Consider the following 21,666-nt stretch of genomic DNA (forward strand, 5'->3'; position numbering starts at 1 on the left):
TTTTTCCTCTTCCCCTGTGACGCACATGCTGTCAGTTTCCCAGATATCTCGAAAAATTTGGGAGCATTTACTCTCATAAAGGTCAGGCTTCTGTCAACGTATGCGTCACTGCTATCCTCGTGTTTCTCCTCGTTCTGCTTTCACAAGGAATCCATTTCACCTCCGTTGTCAGCACTGCTGCTCTCTGTCCAGTTTTCTTCATCTGTCTTCTTCAATCCCGGGCCGAACATCTGCAGCATTCCTCTTGTTTTAATAGATTTATTTGAAAAATTAATATCAACATAACTGAACGGCTCATTCCTACTCCTCTCCTAATCTTAAGTAATCTCACATGTTTTTGTAACTTTTATTTGGACATCCATGGTATTTTAACAGTTTAGGTGTGGATGCGGTGACCTGCCAAGGCAAAGAATTTACTTCTTTAGCAAAGCTAAGGTATAATGTGTTATCCTTAAATTGCCAGACTGGAAAGGAATCAGGCCTGGAATTTTTAGTCAGGGGAACCCAAGAAGTTTGGTTTTATGTGCCGATAGCCATCATGCAGGAGTGTGGGATGAAGACAGAGGTGCGGCAGGTGAATCTGAAGGGGAAAGGGCATGTGAGGACTGCTAGAAGAGAAGAAGATTTAGCAGGGTGAGAATCAGAGAAGGGTTGAGTCGAGGGCAGCTGGACTTGGATACTTGTAGATACTTGAAGATATTTCACCTCTCATTCAAGCAGCTTCTTCAGTCGTGGGGAGACCCAGGTATTAAACCTCTGTGGAGTCGTTATCAAGGCCACCGGGTTTTTTTTTTCAAAGTTGGAAAAATCCCATGGGAATGAATGGGAATAAACGGGTGGCGGGGTTGGGGGACGCTTTCATTTTACAGGGTTAGGGTTAGCTAGCTAGCTCCACAGTACTACATTTGAGCCCACCGACTACATCCAGTCAATAAGTTCTGATGATACTAGTGTGGTAAACATATTTGATCTATAGTATTAAAGTTTAACCAGCAAAAAATAAATAAAAATGTGTTTATATCTTAACTAGCCAGTCGGTAAATCAGATATGCTAAATATAAGCTCGCTAACACATGTTTATATGTTTATTTTATCCATGTCTATTTTATTATATTCTGTGCAATGCACTAAATATAATAAGGACTGATGAGAGACCAACTTTTTGTTTTGTTAAAAGTCTGGAGATCTAATGTTTAGAATCAAAGTAAACTCAGCTGACACACTTTAACTCGTGCCACAGTTGTAGTTAAAGTGTTGTCTGTTTGTGTGTCTGTGTGTGTTTCTGTGTGTAGGTGACGATAGTGGACACAGGGGTGAGGGGGACCATTGCTGTGGGCCTGGTGCCTAAATTCTACAGGCTGGACCACCAGCCTGGCTGGCTGCCATACTCTGTAGCTTACCACGCTGACAACGGCAAGTAAGTCAAACCACAGTCATCTATATGCTACAGTTCAGCACTGGTTTCTTGCATGGTTTGGGAAAATGGATTGTGGCCTGTTGCTGCTGCATCCACACGTAACCACAGCGGTAATTCACTATATCATTCTCCTCAGCTCTTACTTTTTCTTCGTATTTTTCAACAGCATAAAATGTTCTTGATGCAGGATAAATGACTGTGAACATTTGTGTTGTTTGTACGGCTTTAACTACTGATTATTTTCCACTTAAGATTTACTGGGTTTCCTTTTTTTAGCTTAACATTTTGTCTATTTATAGTAGTAGAAAAAATTGGAAAGTATCAGAAAATAAATGCATATCACAATTTCTCAGAACTCAAATTGACATTTTCAGATGAGTATTGAATTTGAATAACATTAAAAGAGAAACTGAGGAGCTTTAACCTGTGAATCTTTTGCTTTTTTGCTTGATAAATTAATAATCACTGCTGTCACAAATCTTCTTCACTTCCTCATGCTTGAGTAATAGAGCAATCAACAAACTGTTTGTAATTTTGATGATCAAGAAATTGTAAAATTAATCTGTTACATGCCGTAAATACTTAACCTATAAGTAATCTGTTGTAAGTGCTGTGTTTTTATCGTCATCTTTAAAACTGGATTTATATTTGTGCGTGCGAGTCCTGCTGTAGACGCCTCCAGTGTAGGAACTGCTTCATATTCCAGCATCTGATTTTATCTGTCGAGAGCACCGCTGCAACACTAGACAGACGTGTTGCACATTATCAGGCCACATCAGTCGCTGTAATTTTATACCTCAGAGTGTGTTTACATAGTTTTACTCACTTTAGTAATTTAGTGAGATGATGGGAAGTGCGATGGGAAGAATCAGAAGAATGTAATGTAAGCAAGATTACATTCTTTTATTTGCTTTGTGGTGGAGAGCAACAATTGTGGCAAACAAAAGGAAGATTGCAAAGTATGTCAAGTGATACAGTAAAGAATAAGATTACCAAGCCCTTTTTTCTTCTTTTTTTGTGCAACAAAACAGAAGCAGGGAGCTTGACCTGTAGCTCTATTTCTGTAGTTAAATACAATATAAACTCAGCTTTATATTCAATCACTGTGATTCTGAGTTACTGAGAGATGTGGGAATTGTTCTGTCACTTCAAACAGTTGCTGCAGTTATTAAGAAAATAATAACAATTCACAATGGGCCAGACAATAAAACAAGTTGAGCAAACAGCCACTCTCAACGTCCTGAAAAATGATGAATGAAGCCCTGAAAGCAGCTCCTTCTGTCATCCAGCTGGGCATTGCATGCACTTGCACAGAACCCTGATTAGAGCAACGACATGGAGCTAGCATTTTTCTCAAGAAGATTTTTATCACTTCTTTATCTCTCAGGTTGTACAATGGCAACCCTGTGGGGCAGCAGTTTGGGCCAAAATGTGCTCGTGGCGACCGCATCGGCTGTGGAATCCATTCAGAAAACATCGAAGCAGGTTTTACAACGGTCTTTTTCACCAAAAACGGCAAAGAGGTAGGTGTTTTAACACGGTGTTGACTCTGTTTTACCTTCTGTGTTTGCTTGTGTTTCTTCACTCACTGTTTCCTTAACCTCGCAGGTGGGTTCAGTGGAGGTTCCTGTGTTGGCGGAGGGGCTGTTCCCCGCCGTAGGGATGCACTCCATGGGGGAGGAGGTGAAGGTTGACCTGCAGGCTGAGTGGTTCCTGGAGGAGGACGATAGCATGATGATGGTTGACAGCCATGAAGATGACTGGGGTCGGCTTCATGACGTCAGAGTCAGCGGCACGGTAAGACGCAGAGCAAGACCCTTTTATTTTCCTCATGGTTAAAGGAATACTCCAACTTTTTTGGAGGGCGATTTGCGTCAAACATATTGCCTGGCCTCAACTCTTTTAATGTGTAATGTGCTAACAGCAAACATCTATCTATATAAATAAGTAAGAGTCAAGGATAATAAAGTGAAGATAAGGCTCAGTTAAGATCAGTTAAACAGTGATATCATTAGTTAAAACAGCTACAAGTCGAGGCGAGGAGGTTTGTGATCAAGGTTTTAAAATGATTATACGGTAGAGTTCATGCAGGGGTAAAATAAAATGAAATCAAGTCAAAATTGTCCATGTTTGCGAGCAGCTGCTGATGATACCCCTGCCACTATGTCAATAAACAACTGACTAATAATAATTTTATTGTGGCGACGTCTTAATTATCTCATTCCCGTGCATTGAGAGAGTCATGGCTGCAGAATAGGGTCTCGCTCCCACTTGTTATTAGTTTGCCACGTAGTATTTTTTTCCTTGTGCCAAACAAGCGTGTTCCCATACATCTTGACACCACAATACTTCATTTATAGTGGTGTGTTGTCACATATTTTACCTCCTTTTAGTTCCTGCCATGCTGCAGTTTCAGTAATATTTCGATTAGATTACGGGCTGAAGTTCTGGACAGGATACTAAATCTGAAATTAAATTGTAGTGTAAAGTGCTTTGAGTGATCGACATAACTAAAAAAGTCAATTTACCATTAATTGTTCGACTCTGTCTGCAGGTAGCCAGTTAATTAGTATTTTTTAAACTAATGATTTAGCCGATGAAATATGAAAAACAACAGATATTTAATTTATTCTAACAATTAATTTATTTGAGACATAAAAGCAAATAAATCGTACTAATTTCTGGAGACTCTACAGCTTAATATAATAATGTAGAAATGTATTATTTCCTCAGTTGACTAAATAATTATTCTATTAATCACTTTGGTGTTATTTCCAGGAGTGTGTGTAGCACAGTCGTGTACAGGTGGTTCAAATAAATTCCAGCTGGCTGTTCAGATTCCTTGTGTTTGTGTAAAAACACAGAGACTACATACAGTATATTTAGTGTGTTTTTCTAGCATGTGTCATCTGAATGGGATAGATTATACTGGGGTTTCTCCTGTAACTTGTACTTACGCCTGGTTGTTGCCAGTTCCCCCTGTTTGTTTTGCGTTTCTTTACAAGATCATTCAACTGCTTGTTCTTTCATAAATCCCTCTTTGTTGACAACAGTGCTTAATGCTTCAGGGGAAAGCTCCAGAGACACTCCACTTGAATTTGCATTATTTTGTCTTGAGTCGCTGTATGATCTTGCCGTGACTGGATTTGGGTCACCTTTGGAAGTGTTTTTGCAGATCTGCCTCATGAGCTCAGGGGTTTTCCTCTTTTGAGTTCTGTAGAAACTAGGTTCAGCTACAAGATAAACAGCTGAGTCTCGGCGTAGGCGCTGAGTCTCTTCTACATCGGAGTTGGTTACACAAATCTACCTGCAGATCTAAGGCACATCAAGCGAGGTAGCGCACCAACTTTTTTTAAAAATTTAATCTACAGTTAAATCTTCAGATGTGTCTGATTCAAGGCACCTCCGTCAACTTTGGTTGCCGGATGTGGCAGAATGGTTGCCACATTGTAATCACTTTAATTGCAGTCATGATTTGCAGCCATAATAGTCCTGTGTTATTATACCATTATACACCAATTAAACCTAATAAATTATAATTAAACTTAATTCACACAACACACTGCTTTTTGGTTTTCTCTTTTCCTGTCACTCAAAGACAGGCCCACACGTACACTCATGAATGCATGTTGAATATTTGCTCTGTTTTTTTGGCTCTGTTGGTCTCTACCAGCGAATCGCTAACTTTGGAGCTGGGCAGGTATTCCGAGCTAAATGAGACTCAAAAGCTGAGTTAAACTGATATAAAAATATTGATCAACACAGCTTTAACAGTGATAGACTTGACACCTCTCTGTAGCAGCCTTTCTCCAAGAGAAGACCGTGAGTATACAGCACATTTTAGATTAATATCATATTTTAAAATAGATTTTAGGATGCACTTTTCATACAGCGACATGCCAGTTTACATTAGAGAGTCGTGTTTTATAAATGTATGATTCTGTGGTTGGGGGTGCTGTATTTATTTAAAATTGGAGATATTAACGTAGCATTAACTTCACTATATGACACAGCTCGCTGTTGTACCATGCACTGCACAAAATCATTAGCTGAAGGCAGTTTACATTAGGAAACATGTTTTAGAATCGTAGGCTGTAAGTTGTAATATATCAGTGGAGTGGTAAACAGGCCTGTTGTTTTTGTTTGGATATTTTGGGAGTCAGATGGTCTGTGAGGTTTTTTTTAGTTGAGTGTTCCTGGGTCTGAAAAGGTTTGAGAAACACTGCTCATAGTTTGATTTCTCAGCTGCAGGATAATTAAAGAACAACAGGTTCAGTTACTGAACACAGAGTTTTGTTAACATTATAACTTCATTTATGTGTTGCTTCATTTATATTGTACATTATCAGGCAGGTGTTGTATTTGACTTTATCATAGTGGAATCTGATTCTAATATTTTGTTCATTTTATTTTCATGTGTAGAGGTGCTAACAACAAATAAAACATATTTGTTTCATAAGGGCAGTATTACAGGACTAATGTGTTGCATTATGTTTATTGTTCTGTTCACTGTAATTACCTGAGCCTTGTGTTTTCTGAACATCTTTGGTATCCATTACGCTCTTGTTGTATAGCTCTTTGTTTTGGATATCAGATTTTTTTGACTCAGGTTGATCAGGTCTCAGTGGGTTGTTTAGCTGTGCTAGCAGGTTAGCATTAGAGTTCCAACATTTTTTTTCCCACATTTTTACACACTCACAGTTTTGGTTGTTAGTAAATCACTGAGAGCATCTCTCGCATTTGCCTCGGCACACGATGCGTCTGATTATAAAGCCATCAGAGGCAAATTTATGATTTATAAAATAAGTAAAATAAAGCAGTAAAATTGACTTGACTTAGTTCATAGTGGCACAAGTTGGGCTACCTGTTACAGGCCAACTGTTAGACCACAGCTGAAGGGTATTTCCCCAGAAATGTGACTAGTCATTGTGGTGTAAGACCACAGGAACTGTGGCTGCTCACCTTCGGTTGCTTGCTTTAATAGTGAAGATAAAATTATGCAAGACAGACACAAAGATCTATGAGAAAACTAATTTTCTTAACTAATTTCTGACCTGATCAACCAGTAATTACCAGACAATAAAATAGAGTCTCGGCTAAACCTGCTTGTAACAGGTTTGTTTAGATTAACGCAAAATGAGTTACAACATACCCAGAGGTATTTCATCATTAGTGAGTTAATCAGTTTCATGTGATGGTGAGATCACAGCTCTATTGGATGGTGTGATGACGCAGTCTGTTTTGCAATAATCCGCTCAAACCTGTTTTGGGTGGGATTAGCTCAGTCTCGCTCCATTGTTTTCTAATGCTACTCGTTGATGATGTCAGAAATTAGCTCGGAAAAGTTTGAAATTGTGAAATTATATTATGTGTTTTGAGCTATGGTGATAAATATTTCTGTCCAAACAGAAGGAACAAGATGACTTCATGTAGGTTACATCAAACCATTACAAGCTGTAACTTGCAACACTTCCTGAAACTGGTGAAAAACAGGTGAGATCGGTGTCACGCAGAGATAAAAAACCCAGAGGACAACATACAAATACCTACCTTTGAAATAAAACCACTATTTTAATAATACAGCCAGAAAAAATAGGTATTTATAAGGAATTTTATGGAGTAGAGCTGTAGGATTTAGAAGTTTTCCAATGAATTTCTTTCAAGAAAATCAATGAAACCCAGGTAATGGGGGGCCACCCCCAAATCCAACATCGGAAAAATGTAGGTGTAGCTCTCTGATCATCTGACGCAGTTCAGATGGACTATAAAGCTGATTTAGGACTCACTCTAGCTGCTCTGTGAAGCTGTATGCAGCCTGTTTTCCAAGAGTCTACTTTGGATCTTAAGTGGGGTACACACTACAAGATAATCGGGCTGATTCTTGGTCTGAATCCTCCGTCCCGATCAAAGTCAGCAAAGGCTCGATTATCTGATGGTTCTAACTATTATCTTGTCAGATTCTCCTGTGGTGTGAGGTGTGTTCAGGGCTGCTCCGATAAATATTAAACATGTTCAATATTTATTTAGAGACATCGTCGCCTGCCATGTTTGTTTACTCTAAAGTTACGTTTGACCACACAAGATTTCGAGTTTTGAGAGTCCAGACTCTGGTTGTTGGTGGTGAATCTATTAGTGTGTGGTGTGGCTGCGTTGGTCTTATTCTTACAAATCACACTTAAGAACAAAACTGTGAAATCTGTCATTTGTCGTGTGTCGTCTCTCACATTTTCTAAATCGCTTAAGATTTTAAAAATCTTTTAGTGTGTGCCAGTCTTTAGGCAAGCTAAATGCTAATGTTAGCATGCTAACAATGCATACGATAATTTTTACCATCTCAACACATTAGCATGCTAATATTTGCAAGTTAGCGCTAAACACATGGTAGAGCAGAGGATGATGGGAGTGTTATTAGTTTTGCAGGTATTATTTTGTCTTAAGCCACAAGTTGAACGTGAAATTTCACTTTTTAAAACTTTTTACCCCAAAATCAGAAATGTGAACGTGTTGGCACTAGAGAAAACTAGCTGATCCATCAGGTTAGACCAAGTGGTGGACCAACCAACCACCACAGGGACATTACCATCCCTGGAGGCACGTCGCTAACGTGACTAATAAGTCACTTTCTAACAACAGTGACTTGGTTTTTTTCCATCCAGATTCACGTGTCGCACAGTGATTAATACTGACTGATGTTTGGCCTCGTTGGTGTGAGGTTTCGGGGGTTAGAGTCCTGGTTTGGTGCTGTTTTCTTAGACGCAGACTAAGCTATGATTCAAGCATTTGGTATCAGCCTCTTGAATGGAGTCCATTGTTGGGAACATCTTTGTCATCGGAGGTATGACGGTGCTGTATTCCCACCACTGTACCACCTTTGTTCTGTGTGAAGGTGTGAGCTCTCATCGCCCCCTCTTCCTCCTCCATCTTCAAAATGTAACCACAAGACTCACAGGCAGGTCTGTCATTGATGCTGAGGAGATGAAGGCCGGTGCTGTGTGTGGGTCCCGTATGTGGTTACGTGTCTGTCCGCAGTCGTACACAAACGTCTGTCACACAGATACAGTACAGAGGCCATCATGAGGAGGATGATTCAGCCAGCGGCAGCCTCGCTCTCTCGCCTTTCTCCCCGTCTGTCTTTTCTTTTTCTGTTTTTCTGGACCGACGAGTGGCGATGCTAGAGCAGCCAAGTGTCTGGCGGTCCACCAGGTTGTAAAAATTCAATAAGTGGAGTAACGGGACTCTAAGGAATCTTTTACTCCTTCTCATGTGGTCGGAGGTTTTCACAGCTGGGGCGCCCCGGCTCAACAGTCCGGCAGCTCTCTCTTCTCCTTCCCTTTGCTTTCTTTTTTAGTTTTCTCTCATGAGTAAGCAAGCATTAGCCTCCAGATCCACGATGCGGTCACCATTGTTAGAGGTTTTTTAAGCAGGGTGATGATACTCAAACTGATAAGGCTGTCAAGTTCTGACACGCCGAAGACGAGGGGAAGGGCGTGGGACGAAGCGGTAACAGTAGCTGCTTCCTGGAACCACGGATAAAGTTTGCTTTGCTTTTTTTTTTTTTTTTTTGAAGAGCAACAAGAAAAAGCAAAAGGAAAGTGCAGCAGAGGAAATGAAAATATAAGAGGAAAAGTAAATGGGGGGCGGGGGGTTAGAGTGAGGTAAGATTAGGATTTAAGGGCTGAAAATTATGTCAGCCACAAGGTGGTCTCACTTAATCTCTGTGTTGGTTTTGACTTCTAATTCACTTCATTCAGTGGTTTTAACCAGGACTCAAGTTTTCCATGTGTCTGCTCTGGAGCTCTTCTCCTCTCCCCTTGTTTCCTCTCATCTATTCTTGTTTCCTCTCCTCCTCGTTTCCTCCCCTCTCATTTTCACTCATTTATCCTTTTTTCTAATCTCCTACCTTCATCTTTCCTCCTTTCTCTTCTTTTCCTTTGCTCTCTCCTTGTTTCCTCTCCTCTTCTCTCCTCTATCATTGTCTCCAAAACAGACCTCCTCATCTGTTTTTGTTTCCTCTCCTCCTTCTCTATATCCTTGTTTCCACTCCTCCTCTCAGCTCCTCTCCTCTATTGTTATTTTCCTTTCCTCCTCTTCTGTTTTTGTTTCCTCCATCTTTTTTCTCTCTCCTACATTTGGCTTCTCTCCTCTGTCCTTGTTTTCCTTCCTCTCTCCTTCTCTCCTCTCCTCTATCTTTGTTTCCTCTCCTATCCTCCTCTTCTGTTTTTGTTTCCTCTATCCTTTTTTCCTCTCTCCTACCATTGACTCCTCATCTCCTCCTCCTCTGTATCCCCGTTTTCTCTCCATTTTTGTCTCCCCTCCTGTTTTTTTTTCCTCCCCTCCCTCCTTGCCCCCCCCGCCATTAACTCCTCTCATCCCCTCTTCTCCTCTATTTTCATCTCTTTTCTACATCAGTTTCCTCTCCTCTATCCTTGTTTCCTTTCCCTTCCTCTCCTCTATCCTTACCCCCTCTTGTCTCATCTCCTCGCTCCTTTCTCCCTCTTCTCTGTCCTTGTTTCTCTCCTCCTCTCTCCTCCTCCTCCTCCTGTTTGCTCCATCTACACAAAACTCCTATGGATTTCAACAACATTTTATCTGTCAAGCCCATAGCTGTGAGGTGTATATTTTTAAGAGGCATGGAAATATTTTTCCTCCTCTTTTTTTTTTTCTCACAACAGATATTTCCAGATATTTCTTGGCAGTTTCTGATGACTTACGGATCTATCGTTCGGTTGCCATAGATGAATTACACCTCCCTGGCTCTCCTCTGTGGTTTGTTTCACCCGGCAGCACCTCGCAAAAACACTCGGTCAAAACAGTGGAATCGTTTTTACACGTTGCTATTTGATAAGTGTGGATAATCACCGTTCCGGATGATAGCTGTCCTTACTGATTGTTAAGAGCAAAGGGGGGGGGAACGCAGAGTGACGGAAAAGATTGCTGCAAGATAAATGACTTTTCTGACTGGTATGCTTTTGATGAGGCAGTACTGAGAAGTGCAAAGCCGCAGAATGCACGGGAGCACAATGGTGATGGTAGTGACTTGTCTGCAGCTAAGTCGTTGCCTTTGTGAACTGTTTACATTACAGTTGGAGAGGTGGGGGGTGGGGAGGGGTGGTGGCCACTCCTGTTTAGATAGGTGGGTATCTGATCCTAGATTTCTGCCCACTGTCATCACACCTACCTCGCCAAATATTCCCCCTGCTGCTCTATTCTCTCCCCTCATGTGTTTTATAACTTTCTCATCCTGCTTCTCGCTCCCTTTCTTCTCATTACATTTGCATCTTTCATCGTGGTTATCCTTGACACTGATGAACTTCTTATACAAGAAGGGAGGTTACCGTTTTTCACTCTGCTGGCCTTCGTTTTTATTTTGATCATCCTGCGTTTTGATACACTCTTGTTCCTTTCAGCTTTTTTAATCACTTATCTGAAGGCCATTTGTTCAGGGTAATGAATACTCTCCCCTCGTGGTTCCATTTGAGTGGAAAACTCAAGTAAACGAGTGAATTTCAGTTAGATAGCTGCGCCCTTGTTTGCTGTATTTTGTCGATGAAGAGTTTCACTGGCAGCCTCACAGAGCAGCAGATATCCTCAGCTTATTAAATCTCATAAATAGTGATACAGCAACAGAACCTCTGCAGATAAATACACCTTCATTAGCGCTGCCCCCGAAAACTCGACTAATTGATGCATTGGTCGAGAAATCCCTGATTCGACTCGTTCGACTTGTTCTCTCTGATACTCTCAGCTCCGGTGTCAGGTGAGTTTTACCTGCAGAGAGCTGCAATAGGATTTCATAACTGCTCTGTGAGCAAGATGCTAACTTTATGCCTGCAGTGTTTGTTGTAGGTGGCTTTTAATTTGAAACAGCAGCCACCGGTAATACCTGCTTGATTTAACTAGTTAGCATTTGATTTGTATTAACTATTGATCTTCACTCTACTGAGACAAATCCCACATCCTGTTAAGTTCTTTCCTGGCTCTCCAGCAAAATAAGAGGAAAATAAGAAAATACACAGAGCAGCAGAGGGCAGGGTCTCTGCAGATAAATACACCTCCACACATTTTTAGTGGGTCACACAAAATGATTGTTTTTTCAGGAAAATCCTGCGTATTATACCTTTAACTTTGCAAGATTTTTCAACATTTTCGATAGATTCTGAGGAAATAATGCATGAAGACGAGAGGGATTACTTAACTCCAGTCTCAGAATGTTTTTTAAATTCTCCTCTGTTATATCAGATTTGTTGGAGCTTGGTGTGCAGCTGTTATTCTGACATGCATGCAATCAGAGCCTCGGAAAGATGAAAAAATATGCACACGCTCCTGTCTCATTCCCAGACGATACCTGTGTTGTATATAAATACATAATGAACCTCAGCAGAGTCATACCATGGCAAAATGAAAGTGAAACTTTTATTATAATGGAATTAATGAATGGTACACTTGGAGAAGCCTTATTTCAGTGTATAAGAGTCCTAAACACTAAGCGGAGTCATGTGTGCCGGTGTTGTGACAGCCCTCTTTCTGTATTTTTGTGATGGGGCGCGCAGTGCACTTGGAAATGAGGTGGGATTAAAAGAATCCATTATCATTATCAATGGGTGTGTTAGAGGCTGGAATGAGTCATGACCAGTCCTTTTGTAAAAGCAGTTGTACCACGATGCGTCCAGCAGTCCAGAGGAGGAAACTTGAATTCTTCCTCCGGAAGCAAATAGCGCTGCTAAGTTCAGCAGATGTCTAAAGTTTAATTTCTGGACACATTGAAAAACTAGCCATCATTATTTTTTTGATTTGCTCTGTCTATAATGATACACATATTTATCTTAAAGGTGCTCAGACTTTTTGCCTTTGGGCCTTTTGTTTAGTACAATCAAAAAAACATTTCTAATACTGTAGTGATTTGCAGAAAATGATTAAGTTTATGTTTGATTAGATGTGGCTGCATTTACCTGTAGAAGCATATTCAGTGTAATAATTCTGCCAAAACTGTGAATGAAACACTCATCTGTTTAATCTTTACATGGTTATGTAATGACATCTCTGTTTATTTGTAGTTATTTGCGTAAAAAATGTTGTAGTCGGCACAAGAGTGAAAAGAGCAGCCTTCGTCTCTACAGACCTTTTAAATTAATTCTTAATGTCGTTTAAACATTCATCGTCGACTGTTACCCTTTGTTTGAACCAGAAGACCTAAAAGAAATCAAAGTTCACCACAGAGGTGATATCTGGCTGTTCCACACTGAATGAGGTTTAAAACAAGAGACATTTCTTTAGGTTCGATACTCACACAATATTAAACATGCCCATAAATCATCGGTGATGAGGTGGTGCAGGTCGTGGGTTGTCCGTGGATAAAGCATTTTTTCAAATCATGCACACCTCCTCTTCTAACACATCTGACAACCTCACATGCAGAACTAGCTCTAGCTTTAGTTCTTACTTTAAGGTTTCCTGCTGCACTGAAGCTTTAGTGAAGTCCCTCAGTTGTAAGTCGCTTTGGATAAAAGCCAAGTAATGTAACAGACTTTTATCTCTCAACCAGTAGAGGTCAGTGCAGTTACTCTGATTAAAAAAAAAAGAGCATTGGTTAAAGTTTGTCTTAAATGGCGGAAAGAATCACATGACTTGCTCCTGTGCTCCTCTGACAAATCAAGCTGATAACACTGTTCATAAATATTTTATTGATCTGTTTTTGGGTTCAAGGCTTTTGTTTAACACCAATAAATTTAACGTCCTTTTACAATTGATCTGACTTCATCATATATACATTGAGGGATTTATTTCCTCCACCTTTGTCATGACTGTCAGTGGAAGTTGCAGGCAAACACAACACGTCCACATGAATGATGTTTTGTTTTTTTTTTTGCTTGCCACCATGCTCCTGCTCTGCTGTTTTTCTTGAGAGGAGACATTTGGCTGGCTTTCCACTGCGTACGTGCGGCTCAGTATGAACACAAGCCTCCCAATCCTCTGCCTCCTGTTGTCACAGCAGTCGCCGTGCCCACCAACTTAATCCCCTCAGCTGCGGATGAGTGGGCCGACAAGTAAGTGGACAGCACCTGAGTCTGCAGTTATCAGTTTCCCCTAAGTGTACTGGTGCTATCTCACGTTCGCTGCCTCTCCACCACCACTCCCACCTCCCTCCCTCTCTCCCTCCACGTGGAGATTAAACCTCCTCAGGATGTATGCATCTTACCCTCTGACACATTTTTGCGCAGTAGAGGTGTTCAAAAGTTTTTTAAACTTGGCTACATGCTGCGAGTATCCACTCAGAGCATCTCCGCTTCTTCTGCCCTGTTAATGCGAGTTTCGAACCACACCAGTCTTTGTCAAGATTGTAATAATCATCATTGCTCTGCTCCTCGTTGTACCTTTTCCAGTTGCCAGAGCCAGCTGTAGTACCAACGCCCCTCTAAGGTTGCCTGCTTCCTTCCTTCCTCTGGGAACAATAGTCATGAATCCCAACATGACACTGCTCTCGGATGAAAGTTCACAACTTTCCCATCAAGTCGTTGTGGTTGCAGCCTCTGAGGCCGAGCGGTGGCACCGTCGCGGGCTGGCTCCGGCTTCTCTGACCTGAGCAGCGTGAGAAAAGAGGAAACTAGGAATAACTTAATCCAGGGAAAGTCGACGGACTCGGCGGAGGCTGACTGTTGGTGGAGTGGACCTGCGTCACACAAGATGACCCGAGTTATAGTTGACCCAAGGGGTTAAAGGAAGTCCTGCCATAGATAGGTTTTGATTTGGTCTGATTTCACCCGTTGATATCAGCACAGCATTTGTGTTATACATGACCAGGCAGTGTTGTGCTTTAATTACAATGAATGTGTTATTTTTAACCTCCTGAGACCCTGCGTCCACACATTACATTTTGGGTTTGCTGCACCTTATACTTTATTGTTGCTAAACTTAGACCTATTGTCCTCGTTAGCTGACACATTGCGTTTACTTAACAGCATAAAAACAAGGTCAGGGCAGTCTCTGTCAATACAGCAGAGATCAAAATAAAAGTGGAACAAAACCTGATCAAATTTTATGATTTAAACTATTTTCTGTTTTTAAACAGAAGCTTTCTGGACGCTTCATCATTTCAGTGAGAGACGAACAGAGTGAGTGCTGCTGTAAACGTTCCTACAGACAAAATGGACGTTTCTAGTTCGGAGTGTGGAGGAAGGAAAATGTATAGAGTTACAAAACATTGAGCAGTCATGAGGCTTTTAGATGTGTTGCATTGTTTGCGGTTTTGTTTTGCACAGCCATTATTCAGTAAAATAAAACCCATTGTCCCCATGTGCAAACTTCATACCTTTATTCTACTTCCCTTTCAGAAACATGGTTTAGTTTTTATACTAATCAGGTCCTACTGAACCCAAAAAGCAAGGAGAAATTTAGAATGCACTCAGTGCTAAGGTCTTAGGATGTTAATTTGAAGTGTATGGTATGATCTTATGTATAAAAACAAAGTGATTTAGTTGGACTACATTGAAAATATGAGGTCCAAAGTGCAACCTCAATGCACCAAAAGTGATTGCTTGAATAAGAAAAGAACCTGTTAACACCAGGAGGAACTCTCTGAACAAAGAAGAATCCAGATTATGAGACGTCATAAAGATGGAGAGGGTACAGGAGCATCAGCAGGAAACTGAACATATGTTGAAACACAGCAGTGGTTAGGAGGTATGGGAAGAGCCAGGCTACCAATAACAGAAGGTACAGTGGCTGAGTGAGTGTTTCAGACTCGGCACAAGGATTATCTGTGGAAAATGGTGTTTCACTGACTGATCAGACAGTGTGAAGGACATTGCATGAAGTCAGCGTCCAAGAAGAAAACCATTAGTCACAAACCGGAACAAGATTACAAGATGAAACTTTGCCAAAGGGATGAACAGAGGCGTGATGAATGATGGCAGCACATTCTGTGTTTGGATCAGATGGGGTCCAGGTTGTTTGGTGTGGACCTGTCCAGGACTTGGAAACATGGAGGTGGGACTGTGCTGATATGGGTCTGCATGACTGCAAAGGGAGATGGCGTTTATAGATGGCAATATGAATACAAGTTAGTGTACAAAAATACTGAACAAAAAAGTCTGAGAACGCTTGGCAGGAGAGGAAGTTTCCAACATGACAACGCTGCAAAAAATCACAGAAGGAAAAAAAAAGTTAAAACGATGACTCGGCCAAGTATGTCCCTGACTTGAATCCAACAGAACACATTAGTCAGGTAGAGCAACAAAACCCCTCCAGCAAAGAGAAGTTAGAAGAAGAAAAAAACAAAACATGTGTGAAGAAAAGACAGAACATCTCCCCACAGATTTGTACAAGACTGGTATCATCCATGCCCAGGGGGAGCGATCTGTCATCAAAAATAAAGACGAACATTCAAAATATTTAAAAGAGAAAAGAAAGGAATCTGACTAATGAAGGGGGAACTGACTTTTGTTGCAGTTGGATCTTTACTATAGACCTTTTATTATAATTTACACGTCTGTTTTTCAGATTAATTGGCTTCATTCTTCTTTAGCTTTAGCTAAAAACATATAAAACTGTATGAAGTGGTCAGGATTTTTAATTAATTTACATTTTAGTGATACCACCCAGGGTTGGACACAGTTGTGTTGTGTACTTGCTTTGCTAGGTGTGTGTTACTACAAAGAAGACGACTTCTTAAACATCACATTTGCTCTTAACAACCTTCACTGACTTTAGAAACGTGCAGAAAAAAAACACAAGCAGCCCAAGCTGATCTATCACAGTTCAATTGGTCCCCACATGGTGTCTTTGTTGCTGCCGTAGCCCAGACATGTACCTACATTTTTGAGAAGGTGCATGTCGGCCACGGTGTAGCCTACAGCGTAACCTCAGTGTCTATGCATGTAGCCGTTGGTAGGGTGTAACCTCTTAACCCAGGAGTGTAATTCCATTTTTAAAAGCTCTGCTTCATCTGCATCTGTGCTCTAGTTGTTGGCGTTTGTCACCAGGAGATGACACTGCTCTCCTGTTATCCACTTCTGCATTGTTTCTCCTTCACTGGCTCAGTTTCGTCCTTTCTCCTTTTCTTTCTTTTAGTCTGTCTGTTCTTGAGGTTCTCTGATATACATACATTTATTTTTGCAGAGGCAATAAAACACACTCAGCTGTCAGATTCGTGCCTTTCCAAACCCACAGCACCATGCAGCTCATTTGTTTTCAGCTTTGTCACACACAAGTGGTTTTAAGCTCCATTTCCCTGGAGGTGTGTAGACAGTAGCTTTGTGTGTGTATTTGTGTGTGTTAGGAGAAGGGTGGTGGTGGGGGACACAAAGCTTTTGCTGTAAGCAGTTATTCTGTTAATATTAAATTTTCGGGAAGAGAGCTGAAGAATCATATCTAGTTTACTTACGGCCACAGTTTGGGGATTTCAGAGAAGAAAAGAAGTCTGCTGCCAATCTGCATCTTTAAAAAAATGTTTTGTTGTAGTAACGCTGTGTCATGCTGAAACTGTCATGTGACATCTGCTTCTATGTTTATTTTCAGTGTTGAGTTTGCATGTTCTGACTTATTCTGAATGTGTTTGGGAAGAGAGACGCCCTTATTTGTTCGGATAATTTCCTCAAACATAGTTCTTCCATTTGTTTATGTCCATGATTCTCAAACTGGGGAGCCATAGCTTGGGGAACCACAAAATAATTTGCAATAAATGAATTAAGTTATGGATGAATAAAAACTCTGATATGATTGATTCCAAATCACATTTTCATTTGAATAAAGACGAGTTGTGATTAAAAGCATTCAAATTTAATTTGTTTAAGTTCATTTCTATAAAACAGGTCTGAAATATTTAGGTTGAAAGGTTTAAAATAAATTAAAAAATAAAAATAATTCCTACAGCATCTAGGAGTATAAATAGCAGTAAACAGCATGAGGATTATTATTATGAGCTTCACCCCTGTAACTGGTCCCTGTCCCTAAAAAGTGTGAGAACTAATATGATAACATATTTATCATGATATGGATATTAGCAGGTGCCACATACTGTACACTCCAAACCCGACGGGGACGGTGGACACCCACATAGTTCTGTTTACACTAGGTTGGGTGTTTACACAGGCAGCCATGTTCACACATGTACAGTCTGTGGGGACATAAATTTAGGGCTGCAAGTGCACGTTGTACATGAAGACGTGTACGCCGTGCAGCCGCTCATGAGCGTATTATAGTAGACATTAAGCGGTGCATGTGGTTCATCAAATCTGAGGATATTCTGAAAATCCAGAACCAGTTCATTTCAGACTCGCATCTCGCAACAGGAAGACAACATCTCTTCAACAAACACAGAGTGTGCAGAGTCTTCTCTCAGTCTGTCCCTCCTGTAGATTCGCGATGAGATAACCAGAATCAGCTGACCTTCCTGAGTCATGAGAGTCCTGTAAACTATGTGGAAACACATGCACTTTAACCATTAAAATCACCTTTTTTTTATAACTCAATATCCAGAAAATAGAGCTGTTACACAGCACTCAGTCTCAACAGAAACACAGTATATATTTACTGCAGATCTACATATTTACTGAGAGAAAGTGCAAATGCAAAGATTGATTTTGGGATTAAGAACCAATATTGGATCTTGTAAATGTCATAAACATGTATATTTTTTATCAAACCATCCACAGGAGGTGATAAATCACCAAGATATGCAACAATGCTCCAACAGAGGCAGAAAAAAGAAGCTCGTTAACATGAATATAGATGAATTTTTAAATACTTCGGTCAATAAGTCTGAAGTATTATTATTATTGAATTATTGAGTATTTCTATTTCAGCGTCAGAAGCCTACGTTATCTTTTTTTCCTCTGAGCTTTGTGATGTTTGACAGATCCAACCAGTGAACTGAACTGTGTTTCTGACCTTGTCTTCACTTGTGCTCCTCAGACGTACCCTGAGGGCTGTCCCAGGTATTAACTACATCATAAGCTGCTGCCTCTGCAAAACCGGGTGGTAAATACTCACAGATTCTCTGTGGAAATTTGACCTGTGCCTTCATGTTAGTAAATCTTCTCCCATCTTTCTTCGTGGATCAGTTATTTGGGCGACGTTGGCTCAGATTGAAGTTTTTTTTGGTTTGTTTTAATTGTTATAAAACAGTTTCAACCAGCACTGAGATACAAACTATAACTGAATTTTGTTATTCTGTATTCACATGTTTTCATCTTTTCACGGCTTCCGCTCTCTGGTAACTGTTTACCTCTTTCCCTGGAGTAACACATGTTTTTTTCTTCCTGTAAAACTGTTACTTTTTACGACTTTGTCCCAATAAATCACGGCTGGTGGCAACACATGCTGGCATTGGAGCCGCAAGTTAATTTTGGGCAACATCTTCCCAGCAGTGGTAATGCTGATAATAAATGGAGTGTATTAAAAGGTGATGAAAAGCTCCACATGGGCAGTGAGTGATGAGGTGTCAGCGAAGGGCAACAGTGCGGGTCCTTGGGTCTCGCGCAGGGATGACTGACTGGTCAAACCTGCGAAGTGAACATGTGTCTGCATTGTTTTCCGGCGTTGTTTCGTGACATAACTTTAGTGGGGGTGGTTGCGTTGTGGTTAAATGTTATTGTCAGTGTGTGATCACAAAGGCAGTCGCTTGCTGTGTTGCAGAATTTTAAACACAGTGTTTTGCTGCAGGTGGATGTTGCCGTGAGGCACGCCGTCTGCATCCAGGCAAATATCATCTTGTCTTGAAACAGTTAATACTTGTTCGCCGAACTCCACCTCGCTCCCCGTGTCATAGTTATGGTAATTACAGGTTCTGTCGTGATTTTTGCATATTGTTTTGGCGCTTCATGCCCCTTTGAACTTTTCTAGCCCAGTTAAAGAACGTAAGTCTGTCTGAGAAGCGCTCGTGATATCACACGACACTGTACACGCTTCAACAAGAAAGCCTAGTAATGACTGACTGTTTTGTGATTGCACTGTTTTTCTTTTATTTTAAATCTACACAAAAATTCATTCACATATAAAAACGTACAGCTAATATGCAAATATTATATAGTGAGTTTGAGTTGAGTTTGAACATGTGAGCAATTATGCTGTTGTGAGATATCTGAACTTTTAATGAATGGGCGGCTGAGTTGTGTAGCGGTTTTGTTCAGGTAATTCATAACTCGAAAGAACAAGGTTATACGGCACGTTTTGAGTGTAATATAAACAAAGTCATGAGTAATTTTAACACTGTTAAGCACTAGTGAATGCATTCAGTACACACATCACCTGTTAGAGCGGCTGTGGCCCGCTGTGGCATTATTGTGGTGCTTTTCAGTGCATTAGGATATTCATCTCGGTTGTCCCATGCACAGTGACTGATGGACAAGTCAGATTTAGCTACTGGAGGGCATCCAGCCCGAGTGGAGAGATGAATTAGAGCAGGGAATCACAGCCTCTGTTCCAAGGACAAGGCCAGCTCATATATTTTCCAAATTAAAGTGGCACATTTGGCCCGGATCATTCCTGTCTTTACGCCTGTATTTTAGTTCTTAAGGTCACAAATCACCAAGATTTATTTGAGGTCGAAAGAAAAAAGAGGATGAAAATAATTAAAAACGCACAAAGAAGCAAGTTATTTGATGTTGAATCACGTTAAGAGTCTGTTTGACAAGTGTGAACTGCGTAATAAAGAGAGGTCTCCTAATTTCAGTTTCACCTTTCTTTAAGCCCCCCCCCCCGGCTCCATTAGGTGTGACAGGAAGCTGGCAGGACCACTCTCTGGGCGTTACATCTGTTTCCCAGGCAGCAGCCCAACAAAACATGGGCCTTGCACACCATCATCACCATTCTCACCACTCACAATTATAGGAGCGAGAGAGCAAGAGAGAAAGAGGGAGAGAGAGAGAGAGCGATTGTCAGGTATCTCAGTGAGGCATGCTTCGCTCAAGGCTACGTCTCTCTTTCTCTGCCCTCTCGTCTCTCTCTCCTGCCTCTCTCTACCATTACTCAGCAGCAAGAAGCTAAAAAAAAAAAGGTGTGACTGAGTGCTCATCACACCGAAACTCCTTCCTCCTCCTCTCCCAGAAGAAAAGCAGTTGTTGTCCAGGCATGAAAGTGCAGCAGGTTAAGGAGGCAACAAGAGAACACATGAAAGGACAGTCTGTAACAAGGCTACAGTTGCAGAGAGTTGCTCTTTAAGTCACAAGCTGTTAACGGTCCAAAATGTCAAATTACCGCTGTCCAGGTCGACCGGCATTTTTCATTACGGGTGAAATTGTCACAAATGGGTCTCGACCACAGAGTATTTCTGCAGCTTTATGCAACCAGACTGACAACCAGTAGCTGAATTACGTAACTGTAGCCACAGGCATTAGTTTAATAATCCTTTAAGGCCAAGTCAGTCTCTATGCACTGTTCTTCATATGGTGTGATCACCTCATGGCGTCTGCCCTCATCCTTTAGCACCGTTCAGGTAAAGAAATGTAGCATTGCACCAGAGAGGCTGCAGAAGAGCTGGAAAACATAAACATAAACAATGCAAGCCTCAAAATATTTTTAAAAATCAACTTTACTGATGTTTTATGTAGATCAGCATGTATGTAATGCGCTTAATAGATCTCAAAGACGCACACAATGTGTTTTGCTGATGTAAGTTAATATTTAAATGATGTAAAAAACTCACTGAAAGGTTTTGTTTTTGTCTTTTTTTTTTCTTTACAAGTTTTCTGAAAATTTATAATTAAATAAGAAAGTGAGGCATTGTCTATATCTCTATATCTGTGCTGTAAAAAAATTAATTTTCGCCATGTTTTTAGGATTAAGATGTTCTATAAATGTAAAAACTTTCATGATATAGACAGAAATAAAACCGGAAAATTTGGTCAGCGTAAGTGACACTGAAGTGGAGATTTCAGGCTTAAAAACTAATTTTGCCTGCTGTAAATTAGATTGTTGAGCATTCATTATTCATATTTTTAAAGATTAAAACATTAAGATGAAAAACTAGCACTTGTTTAACAGTGCAGTGCAATGCTCTGCTGTATTCAAAATGTGTCAGAGTTAAGAAAATCATTGGTGTTGGTTGTATTTTCCACAGTGTAACATGGTTTTGTTGATCTTTTTTGATTTACCAGCGTTGGCATGTAACCAAGATCTTATATAATATGTATGTATACAATGGCTACACAAGTTCTCAGCAGCCAGTTTAATCTATCATCAAGCTCAGAGTCTGAAATGAAACTTTTTGACTGTGTCAGCTTCATTTCGGAGTTATTTTCAGTTTGATGGATCAC

The 21,666-nt window shown here is 40.6% G+C and overlaps 1 protein-coding gene across 1 annotated transcript in view; it reads left to right on the forward strand.

Moving 5' to 3' along the window:
* Positions 1 to 21,666, forward strand: part of spryd3 (SPRY domain containing 3) — a 54,054-nt gene that overhangs the window by 4,042 nt on the left and 28,346 nt on the right. The window contains exons 4-6 of the mRNA XM_018675822.2: positions 1,293 to 1,417; positions 2,805 to 2,940; positions 3,026 to 3,214. Coding sequence (XP_018531338.1) covers positions 1,293 to 1,417; positions 2,805 to 2,940; positions 3,026 to 3,214 — 450 coding nt within the window. The remainder of the gene's footprint in view (positions 1 to 1,292; positions 1,418 to 2,804; positions 2,941 to 3,025; positions 3,215 to 21,666) is intronic.

The sequence above is a fragment of the Lates calcarifer genome, linkage group LG6 (genome assembly GCF_001640805.2).
Source record: "Lates calcarifer isolate ASB-BC8 linkage group LG6, TLL_Latcal_v3, whole genome shotgun sequence".
NCBI classification, from domain to species: domain Eukaryota; kingdom Metazoa; phylum Chordata; class Actinopteri; family Centropomidae; genus Lates; species Lates calcarifer.